The 12047-nt window shown below is 44.0% G+C and overlaps 1 protein-coding gene across 2 annotated transcripts in view; it reads left to right on the top strand.

Annotated features, from left to right (window-relative positions):
• The window catches only part of LOC138649634 (serine/threonine-protein kinase PLK2-like), a 150695-nt gene that overhangs the window by 86556 nt on the left and 52092 nt on the right, over positions 1–12047 (top strand). For both annotated transcript variants that reach the window (XM_069740189.1, XM_069740197.1), the window contains exons 5-6: positions 10323–10410; positions 10490–10585. In XM_069740189.1, coding sequence (XP_069596290.1) covers positions 10323–10410; positions 10490–10585 — 184 coding nt within the window. The remainder of the gene's footprint in view (positions 1–10322; positions 10411–10489; positions 10586–12047) is intronic.

Raw genomic sequence — 12047 nt, 5'->3', positions numbered from 1 at the left:
GAGCTCCTTTCCCTGTTCTAATGGAGTAAAAATGCTCCCTAATCCGAACAAACAGTGGGCGGAAGGTTTTGCCAATATAGAAGCGTCTGCACGGACAAAAAAGAACATAGACGACATGGGTAGTCCTGCAAGAAATAAAGTCCCGTACAGTGTGCTGGATATGACCTACTCTAATTCTATTACCTGTATGATGGTACTTGCAGAAGTTGCAACCCCCGCATGTGAAGTTGCCTTTAGGGATACTATCTGTGAGCCAATTATTTTTGGTAGTGACAAAGCGGTTGCGGACTATGCTGTCTCTAATGTTTGTACTGCGACGGCTAGCAAAGAGAGGTCCCCTATCTATTATTTCTTTGAGGTCAGTATCTTGACGTAAAATACACCAATTTTTACGTATGACGGTTCTGATGTGGTTGTCAAGAGGGCCAAACTTAAAACTGAAGACAAACTTTTTTTCTTCTTTTTGTCTTTTTTTGGAGGTGGTGGAAACATCCGTGGCTGCTGCTTTATCGTAGGCATTTTTTAAAATAGATGGGGGGTACCCACGTTTCTTAAATCTTCCAATCAAATCGACTGACTGCTGCGCAAAACCTGCAGGATCACTATTGATTCTCTTAACCCTAAGAAGTTGACTATAGGGCAGAGATCCCTTCATGTATGGCGGATGAGCACTGTTATAATGTAATAAAGAATTACATGCCGAGGGTTTACGATATACTCTAGTGGAGATCCCCCCGTCCTCAATGCATAACTGGACATCCAAAAAGACCAAGTTGGTGCCTCCAAATTGCGAGGTAAACCCCATGTTCATGGTATTGGATGTCCCCAGGTACCTCACGAACTCCGTGAAGGCATCCTGGTGCCCATCCCACACCATGAACATGTCATCCACATACCTAGCATATAGCTTGATATGTCGAAGAAATGGGTTTTTGTTGGAATAAATATATTCCTCCTCAAACCTCGCAAGAAAGAGGTTTGCCAGGGTACATGCGACGGGGGTACCCATAGCGGTACCCACCGTCTGCAGGTACCACTGGCCGTCAAAAGAAAAAGCATTGTGTTCTAAAATGAACGAGAGTCCATCACAAATGAACTCCACAGTGTCATGACCAGTGGGAGTATTCTCCAAAATGCTTCTAATTGTTTCCACCCCCAACTTTTGTGGAATACGTGTATAAAGACTTTCGACATCAATCGAAGTCAGAGCATATGATTCCTGCCATTCAAAATCCTTAATCACATTCAGAAAGTCTCCCGTGTCTTTAATAAACGAAGGGACATCCAACAGCAGGGGGCGCAGCAGCCAGTCGATATAAGAGGAGATAGGCTCAGTTAACGAACCAACCCCTGACACTATGGGACGGCCAGGGGGGGCTTCCACTGATTTGTGTAATTTCGGTATGTGATACCAATGTGGGCGTCTCGGAAAATCCGGTAGTAGCTTTTCAGCCTGTTTACAAGAAAACACCTTTTTATCCACAAAATCTCTTAGCAACGAACGCAAGAGATTTTTAAATTTTACCGTAGGGTCCCCCTTAAGCTTCAAATACGTTGTATCATCTGACAACTGTCTCAATGCCTCTGTTTTGTAATATTCTCTTGTAAGCAGCACCACGTTGCCACCTTTATCCGCACTACGGACAATCACATCAGACCAGCCCTGTATTTCACCCAAAGCTTGTTTTTCCTTTAAAAGAAGGTTTTCTATGGGCTTTTCATATATTAAAGCCTCCATGTCTTTTAAAACCTGCGATTGGAAAACATCTACAAGATTACCTGGGGCTACTGGGGGCATATAGGTAGATTTATTACCTCCAGTAAAAGGTGCAGTTACTTTATCTTTATGACTTGCAGAAACCGGAGTAATGCTCATAGAATCCAAAAGGTCACGGGTCTCTTCCCGCACATCACCAAATGGGTCCTCTGTGACAAAAAAGCCCAGGGGACCCACATGGCAAGGTGACTCACCTGGGAACACTTCACGGGGGGTGGCATGGTTACTAACTGCAGAAAACGACTTAAACAAATGGATCTTGCGAACCGCCTTGAAAAGGTCGATTTTAAAATCTACCAGATTAAATGGTTCTGCTATACAAAAATTCAATCCTTTGGACAACACCGACAGATGTGCTTCACTCAAGGTTCGTGGGGTTAAATTAACAACCGCTACTTCGTTGGCCGCCACGAAACTTGCCGCCTTTTTTTTGGAGTTTCTTCTGCCATTTCTCCTACCCCCTCGGCGCGTCCTGCGTCTAAAGGGGAAACACCTGAGATAGATGCTGGTGGCAATGGCATTTGGTTTTTAGATGTACAAGGATCCTCGGTAGCACTTGAGTCTGAGTCTGTTGTAAGGTAATCTTTTTTATTTTTGTTCTTTTTAAACAGGGACTTGTTACGTCCTTGTCCCTTGTTCTGATTCCATTTGTTGCGGGATCTGCGATGGCCTTCTGATAGGCTGCCTTTATTCCAAGTAAAAATTCTGTCTGTTTCAAAATCAATTTTGTCTCTTATAAATTTGTCTCTTTTCCTTTGCTTTATCTCATTTTGCAAAATGACCAGTTTTGTATCCAGTTTTTTGTCAATAATTAACCATTGTGTGTCAGACAACCTGGTTCTCAATTCTTCTTTAGTTTTAGTAAGTTCGGCTTTAGTGGCTTCATAATTAATAATGTTTTGCTTCAACACGAGGCGGAGTAATTCCTGGGAGCATTGTAGTAAGATTTTCTCCCACTCTTTAATGAAGGATACATTATCTTTATATTGAGCCATTTCTTTTATGACACGCAGTCCTCGCGGTACTCGACCGCACTCCATGTAGGACTTCAAAGAATTATTTGTCCAAAACAAATTTACCTCTCTTTCTGCGGCCATAAATAGTTTGTGTTCCAGCGTCTTTGTGCTAAGTGAAAAAACGTTGTCGTGTAGTTCACATTCAGAAAAATAAGCATCCACATTTTCCCTCCCTGCTAGGAGTCCATGTGATAAGGAAACAGCCTCGGGCTCCATAGCTATGGAGATCCGAACAGTGCTAACAAGCAAAAGTCTGTTAATGATCACCTGGTGCAAGGGTGTGAGCGACCAAGCGTGCTGGTAGTGTGTACAAAGAAAATCAAAATGCAAAGTCCAATAGTAGAGAAAACACACATCCGCACTGCTCAAAGGTCCAACTCAGTGACCGTATTATAATATCGGTCTAGCACCACAGAAAGTGATACTGGCTGTATGAATCCTTTACACCTGAATCAACGGGGTGCTGCTGCCAGGAAAAATGTGTGCAGAATCCAAATGGCAAAAAAGAAAAAGTAGGCGCGCACTTACCCTGTTGCGGTGAATATCACTTTATTAGGACATATAAACAAACGGATAGCAGGGAGGGATAGGGTCAGCCACGGACAACGATCGTTTCGTGCTCTACGGCACTTCAACGGGTCCTAATGCTGGTCCTGCTGCGCTTCTATATTGGCAAAACCTTCCGCCCACTGTTTGTTCGGATTAGGGAGCATTTTTACTCCATTAGAACAGGGAAAGGAGCTCCAAGGTTAATAGACCATCTACACACTTGCCATGCAGGAGATGCCCAAGTACTAAGATTTGCGGGTTTGGAGCGGGTCTCGTTGCCTGAGGGAGGAGGGGATTTGCGCCGCCTCCTGCTGCGCAGAGAAGCCAGATGGATCCTGCGCGCAGACGCAGCAGGACCATCTGGTTTAAATGACAAAGTCGACATGTCGGTTTTCTTATAAAAGTGTCTCAATCTTGGTTTCTAAAAGCTGTATTCGGTTTATTTGTAGTTCTCAGCATGTGCTATTTTATTATTGTTGTTTTTAATACCATTTTGTTTTAAATGTAACACTGTTTATGTTTGGAGTCCAGGGGGAGGAGTCTGGGATCCAGATGGGTCTATAAAACTCCTTCCTGTTCCACTCAGCATTAGGACCCGTTGAAGTGCCGTAGAGCACGAAACGATCGTTGTCCGTGGCTGACCCTATCCCTCCCTGCTATCCGTTTGTTTATATGTCCTAATAAAGTGATATTCACCGCAACAGGGTAAGTGCGCGCCTACTTTTTCTTTTTTGCCATTTGGATTCTGCACACATTTTTCCTGGCAGCAGCACCCCGTTGATTCAGGTGTAAAGGATTCATACAGCCAGTATCACTTTCTGTGGTGCTAGACCGATATTATAATACGGTCACTGAGTTGGACCTTTGAGCAGTGCGGATGTGTGTTTTCTCTACTATTGGACTTTGCATTTTGATTTTCTTTGTACACACTACCAGCACGCTTGGTCGCTCACACCCTTGCACCAGGTGATCATTAACAGACTTTTGCTTGTTAGCACTGTTCGGATCTCCATAGCTATGGAGCCCGAGGCTGTTTCCTTATCACATGGACTCCTAGCAGGGAGGGAAAATGTGGATGCTTATTTTTCTGAATGTGAACTACACGACAACGTTTTTTCACTTAGCACAAAGACGCTGGAACACAAACTATTTATGGCCGCAGAAAGAGAGGTAAATTTGTTTTGGACAAATAATTCTTTGAAGTCCTACATGGAGTGCGGTCGAGTACCGCGAGGACTGCGTGTCATAAAAGAAATGGCTCAATATAAAGATAATGTATCCTTCATTAAAGAGTGGGAGAAAATCTTACTACAATGCTCCCAGGAATTACTCCGCCTCGTGTTGAAGCAAAACATTATTAATTATGAAGCCACTAAAGCCGAACTTACTAAAACTAAAGAAGAATTGAGAACCAGGTTGTCTGACACACAATGGTTAATTATTGACAAAAAACTGGATACAAAACTGGTCATTTTGCAAAATGAGATAAAGCAAAGGAAAAGAGACAAATTTATAAGAGACAAAATTGATTTTGAAACAGACAGAATTTTTACTTGGAATAAAGGCAGCCTATCAGAAGGCCATCGCAGATCCCGCAACAAATGGAATCAGAACAAGGGACAAGGACGTAACAAGTCCCTGTTTAAAAAGAACAAAAATAAAAAAGATTACCTTACAACAGACTCAGACTCAAGTGCTACCGAGGATCCTTGTACATCTAAAAACCAAATGCCATTGCCACCAGCATCTATCTCAGGTGTTTCCCCTTTAGACGCAGGACGCGCCGAGGGGGTAGGAGAAATGGCAGAAGAAACTCCAAAAAAAAGGCGGCAAGTTTCGTGGCGGCCAACGAAGTAGCGGTTGTTAATTTAACCCCACGAACCTTGAGTGAAGCACATCTGTCGGTGTTGTCCAAAGGATTGAATTTTTGTATAGCAGAACCATTTAATCTGGTAGATTTTAAAATCGACCTTTTCAAGGCGGTTCGCAAGATCCATTTGTTTAAGTCGTTTTCTGCAGTTAGTAACCATGCCACCCCCCGTGAAGTGTTCCCAGGTGAGTCACCTTGCCATGTGGGTCCCCTGGGCTTTTTTGTCACAGAGGACCCATTTGGTGATGTGCGGGAAGAGACCCGTGACCTTTTGGATTCTATGAGCATTACTCCGGTTTCTGCAAGTCATAAAGATAAAGTAACTGCACCTTTTACTGGAGGTAATAAATCTACCTATATGCCCCCAGTAGCCCCAGGTAATCTTGTAGATGTTTTCCAATCGCAGGTTTTAAAAGACATGGAGGCTTTAATATATGAAAAGCCCATAGAAAACCTTCTTTTAAAGGAAAAACAAGCTTTGGGTGAAATACAGGGCTGGTCTGATGTGATTGTCCGTAGTGCGGATAAAGGTGGCAACGTGGTGCTGCTTACAAGAGAATATTACAAAACAGAGGCATTGAGACAGTTGTCAGATGATACAACGTATTTGAAGCTTAAGGGGGACCCTACGGTAAAATTTAAAAATCTCTTGCGTTCGTTGCTAAGAGATTTTGTGGATAAAAAGGTGTTTTCTTGTAAACAGGCTGAAAAGCTACTACCGGATTTTCCGAGACGCCCACATTGGTATCACATACCGAAATTACACAAATCAGTGGAAGCCCCCCCTGGCCGTCCCATAGTGTCAGGGGTTGGTTCGTTAACTGAGCCTATCTCCTCTTATATCGACTGGCTGCTGCGCCCCCTGCTGTTGGATGTCCCTTCGTTTATTAAAGACACGGGAGACTTTCTGAATGTGATTAAGGATTTTGAATGGCAGGAATCATATGCTCTGACTTCGATTGATGTCGAAAGTCTTTATACACGTATTCCACAAAAGTTGGGGGTGGAAACAATTAGAAGCATTTTGGAGAATACTCCCACTGGTCATGACACTGTGGAGTTCATTTGTGATGGACTCTCGTTCATTTTAGAACACAATGCTTTTTCTTTTGACGGCCAGTGGTACCTGCAGACGGTGGGTACCGCTATGGGTACCCCCGTCGCATGTACCCTGGCAAACCTCTTTCTTGCGAGGTTTGAGGAGGAATATATTTATTCCAACAAAAACCCATTTCTTCGACATATCAAGCTATATGCTAGGTATGTGGATGACATGTTCATGGTGTGGGATGGGCACCAGGATGCCTTCACGGAGTTCGTGAGGTACCTGGGGACATCCAATACCATGAACATGGGGTTTACCTCGCAATTTGGAGGCACCAACTTGGTCTTTTTGGATGTCCAGTTATGCATTGAGGACGGGGGGATCTCCACTAGAGTATATCGTAAACCCTCGGCATGTAATTCTTTATTACATTATAACAGTGCTCATCCGCCATACATGAAGGGATCTCTGCCCTATAGTCAACTTCTTAGGGTTAAGAGAATCAATAGTGATCCTGCAGGTTTTGCGCAGCAGTCAGTCGATTTGATTGGAAGATTTAAGAAACGTGGGTACCCCCCATCTATTTTAAAAAATGCCTACGATAAAGCAGCAGCCACGGATGTTTCCACCACCTCCAAAAAAAGACAAAAAGAAGAAAAAAAGTTTGTCTTCAGTTTTAAGTTTGGCCCTCTTGACAACCACATCAGAACCGTCATACGTAAAAATTGGTGTATTTTACGTCAAGATACTGACCTCAAAGAAATAATAGATAGGGGACCTCTCTTTGCTAGCCGTCGCAGTACAAACATTAGAGACAGCATAGTCCGCAACCGCTTTGTCACTACCAAAAATAATTGGCTCACAGATAGTATCCCTAAAGGCAACTTCACATGCGGGGGTTGCAACTTCTGCAAGTACCATCATACAGGTAATAGAATTAGAGTAGGTCATATCCAGCACACTGTACGGGACTTTATTTCTTGCAGGACTACCCATGTCGTCTATGTTCTTTTTTGTCCGTGCAGACGCTTCTATATTGGCAAAACCTTCCGCCCACTGTTTGTTCGGATTAGGGAGCATTTTTACTCCATTAGAACAGGGAAAGGAGCTCCAAGGTTAATAGACCATCTACACACTTGCCATGCAGGAGATGCCCAAGTACTAAGATTTGCGGGTTTGGAGCGGGTCTCGTTGCCTGAGGGAGGAGGGGATTTGCGCCGCCTCCTGCTGCGCAGAGAAGCCAGATGGATCCTGCGCGCAGACGCAGCAGGACCATCTGGTTTAAATGACAAAGTCGACATGTCGGTTTTCTTATAAAAGTGTCTCAATCTTGGTTTCTAAAAGCTGTATTCGGTTTATTTGTAGTTCTCAGCATGTGCTATTTTATTATTGTTGTTTTTAATACCATTTTGTTTTAAATGTAACACTGTTTATGTTTGGAGTCCAGGGGGAGGAGTCTGGGATCCAGATGGGTCTATAAAACTCCTTCCTGTTCCACTCAGCATTAGGACCCGTTGAAGTGCCGTAGAGCACGAAACGATCGTTGTCCGTGGCTGACCCTATCCCTCCCTGCTATCCGTTTGTTTATATGTCCTAATAAAGTGATATTCACCGCAACAGGGTAAGTGCGCGCCTACTTTTTCTTTTTTGCCATTTGGATTCTGCACACATTTTTCCTGGCAGCAGCACCCCGTTGATTCAGGTGTAAAGGATTCATACAGCCAGTATCACTTTCTGTGGTGCTAGACCGATATTATAATACGGTCACTGAGTTGGACCTTTGAGCAGTGCGGATGTGTGTTTTCTCTACTATTGGACTTTGCATTAAGAAGTGGATACAGCTGTCTGCAGTCTGGGATCTTGTGACATAAAGACTCACACTATGATACAATAGCACATAACCCAGACAAGATATGATTTTTTTGCAATTCTTAGTTATCAGCATGGCCACTTCTGTCCACATTTTCACCCCCTGGATGTAAACAATTATTTCATTTGGTGATATCAAACACAAATCTGCTACATTAGAAGGCTGCATACTTTTTCAATGTACAGTAATTAGGCAATGTTTACTTTTATTTGTAAAAACTGCCATGAATTTCATGTGGTTTTTCCCACGTGGGCACTTAATAGTCTTCCTATATAGTGATGAGCGAGTGTACTCGTTGCTCAGGTTTTTCCGAGCACGTTCGGGTGACCTCCAAATATTTATGACTGCTCAGAGATTTAGTTTTCATCTCGTCAGCTGAATAATTTACAGCTACTAGCCAGCCTGAGTACATGTGGGGGTTGCCTGGGTAATCAAACAGGCTAGTAGCTGTAAATCATTCAGCTGCCGGGATGAAAACTAAATCTCTGAGCAGTCATAAATACTCTGAGACCACCCGAACGTGCTCGGGAAACCCGAGCAACGAGTACACTCGCTCATCACTATTCCTATACCAGCTTGGAGTTTGAAAAATAAAACTATAAAAATACGCAACAATGAATGCTGCAAAACAAAAACTGTCACTGCTATCAAAGCATTTTATTTTGACCTATTGACTTTGTTTAAAAAAAAAAAATGAATAAAAATGCAAGTAACAACTCCCAAGAAAAAATGTACATGAATATATATTTACCAAAAGGCACATACAGTACATCACTATAGGGCACACAGACACATAGGGCAGGGTTAACTCCACTAACTTTCATGCACTGATACGTGTACACAATGGCAACCACACAGCTGCTATGGCGAAACTGCTCACCTTCTTACCTGCTTGGCGTCTGGCTTTCAACAGTATCTGCATTCTCAGGAAACAGATACAGTTACATGCTAAGGTGGAGCAGGGAGCCATCAGCTGCCTCTCCCACCATTCAACCTGTACATTTTACTCTGAGTCTCAGCACAGCAGGTGTAGTGACATGACTAGATTGAGCCTACGGTGGGCAGCCTTAGTCCCCACAGTGTCCAGAGCAGAATTGTAGATCTAGGTTTGTTGTTTTTGTCATCATGCTGTGTGTGTGGGAAGGGTGGGCTGTGGAGGCCTTGATACTATGTGTAAAGGTGGTCATTATGTAGGGGCCATTATACTGTGTGTGGGCACTCTGGAGGCCATGATAAGGTGTGTGGAGGTCATGATACTCTGTGGTGTGATGAGGTGGCTATGATGTTTTGTGGGGCCATCATACCTGTGGGAATGTCTGTGGAAGGGATCATGCTGTGGGGGCATCATACAAAGAAAAGTGGCAGAGGACATCATACTCTGTGGAGGTTGAAGTGTATGGAGGTCATGCTGTGGATATATTATACTGTTGGGGGGCTGATTGGGGGCATCACACAGTGTGTGGTGGGTTTTATGGGGGTATCATGCTGTGAGGACATTGTAATTTCTGGGCAGACTGTGGGGGCATCATACTATGGGGGGTTACTGTGGTGGCATCATACTGTATGGGGGCACTGCATGGGCAAATTGTGTGGGGGATTTAACTGTAGATGTATTATACTATGTAGGGGGCTTTTAGGTTAGCATTAATGATGAGCAAGTATGCTCAAATTATGTTTGAGTCCCCGCAGCTTCATGATTTGCGGCTGCTAGACAGCTTGAATACAAGTGGTGATTCCCTAACAAACAGGCAATCCCTGTCAGAAATTGACAGCGGCATTTAACTAGTTAACAGCCATTGGTGGATCGTGATTCCACCCTCGGCTATTGCGGCCACATGTCAGCTGTATAGATCAGCTGTCATGTGTCCGGAACGGTGCAGGATTATCGCCGGAGACCGCACCAAAGTGGGGGAGTCCAACATCGGCGTACTATGGCACCCGATGTCGGAAAGGGGTTAACTTGGAGCTAAAGTTCAGAACTGCTTAGGAGAATATAGCATGTTTAAATTTACATCTTCAACCATAAGGCAAATGTCATTACCCACATGCTTTCATAAACATTTTAAATCTATTTATTTTGATTGAGTGGCCGTGGCATACTTTGTCCATAGACATCTCATTGATATATTAATCAATATAGATGTAAAACTGAAGTGACAAATCCTATTAATGCATACTTTATTAAATCTTTGTAGGTAATTTTTTCATTGCCAAGAACATGGTTGTAAAAATTGGAGACCTTGGATTGGCAACAACTGTTGGGCAGTGTGGAAAAATCCCAGGGTAAGGATTTAATAAACTGTGATTGTTGTCCATGATTGTGAACTTCCCAGTTGTCTGACTGATGTCCTTTTCATGACAGCGTCATATGTGGCACCCCAAACTATCTATCTCCAGAGGTTCTGGCCAAGGATGGCCACTCCTTTAAATCTGACATCTGGGCTCTTGGATGTATAATGTAAGATACGTTTGGTAAATTGTTAATATCGTTGAGAAAATTTCCATATTGTTTGCCTTCTCTAAGCTACTTTGCAATTTATGACTCTGTATTTGTTGTAAGAGATTAACAAATAGATGTGGTGCACTGTACTCAATGTTAGCCAAAACAGGGCCCTGCCTCTTGTGATTACTAGTCTCCCCCAAAGTTATAATGTGCGCTGTGCGAACTCATTAGCAGGAAGCACCTCGAATGCCAATGTGGCAGCCCAGGAGTACGGGTACCACAGTAGTGTTGCCTTCCTCTCGGGGAGGGTAGTGCTATGCCTGGAGACAAGAGGGATCCCTTTGGCAGGTTATCCCACACACAACACATTCTAACTCCAGGCCAGGAGGGGGAGCTCAAAACCCTGTTTTAGGGGAGCTTCCCTGAGATATATAGATCCTGGTCTGAAGGAGGAGTGAAGTCAGTCTGAGAGAGTCTGAGATTGAAGAGAGACAGGAAAGGAGCAGAGAAGTGATTGAGGGCTCAAGGATGCTGCGAATGGCCCCCCTAGGAGCCAGAGCGCAGAAATCGGGCACCAGGAGCCCGAGGTTGTGGATAACTGCAAGGTCCACAGCAAAACCGGAGGGCATAGGACTATACGTAAACTGCCCGTACAACACCTGAGGTATAGCAGCAGTTAGAGCCTGGAGCCACCCTGTCACAGACCCCAAGAAAACCGCTCAAGCTGCCTACCGTGCAGGTACTCTCCCAGGACAGGAGAGAAAAGGGATACCTTGCCAGCAAACTACAGGGAGCAAAGGACCAGGAAAGCAGCGCTTAGTGGAAGGCTCCCAACCTGACCTGCCAAGGGGATTTCCGCTTGTTTCTGGGCTGCCTGGACTCCTTCTGTACCTGTTGCCGGTACCCTGGACTGTGGTCTGCTACCACCAGTAAACCAGGTAAAGACTGCAACCCTGGGTCTCCCATTATTTACCGGCAACACATCATCCCTGCCATACACCTTGGGAGCCCTGAGGGCCCCGCTTCACCTGTGGGAAGCGTCACCATCTTGCTGCCACAACATCACCTCAGAGGACCCCTTTAACCCCTTCATGACCGTGGGATTTTTCGTTTTTCCGTGTTCGTTTTTCACTCCCCTCCTTCCCAGAGCCATAACTTTTTTATTTTTCCGTCAATTTGGCCATGTGAGGGCTTATTTTTTGCGGGACGAGTTGTACTTTTGAACGACATCATTGGTTTTACCATGTCCTGTACTGGAAAACGGGAAAAAAATTCCATTATGATTCTCCAGGTCATTACGAGTTCATAGACACCTAACATGACTAGGTTATATTTTACCTAAGTGGTGAAAAAAAATTCCAAACTTTGCTTAAAAAAAAAAAAAAAAAAAAATTGCGCCATTTTCCGATACTCGTAGCGTCTCCATTTTTCATGATCTGGGGTCGGTTGAGGGCTTATTTTTTGCGTGCCGAGCTGG

Source organism: Ranitomeya imitator, chromosome 1, assembly GCF_032444005.1.
Source record: "Ranitomeya imitator isolate aRanImi1 chromosome 1, aRanImi1.pri, whole genome shotgun sequence".
Classification (NCBI taxonomy): domain Eukaryota; kingdom Metazoa; phylum Chordata; class Amphibia; order Anura; family Dendrobatidae; genus Ranitomeya; species Ranitomeya imitator.
This window is presented reverse-complemented; position numbering and strand designations above follow the sequence as displayed.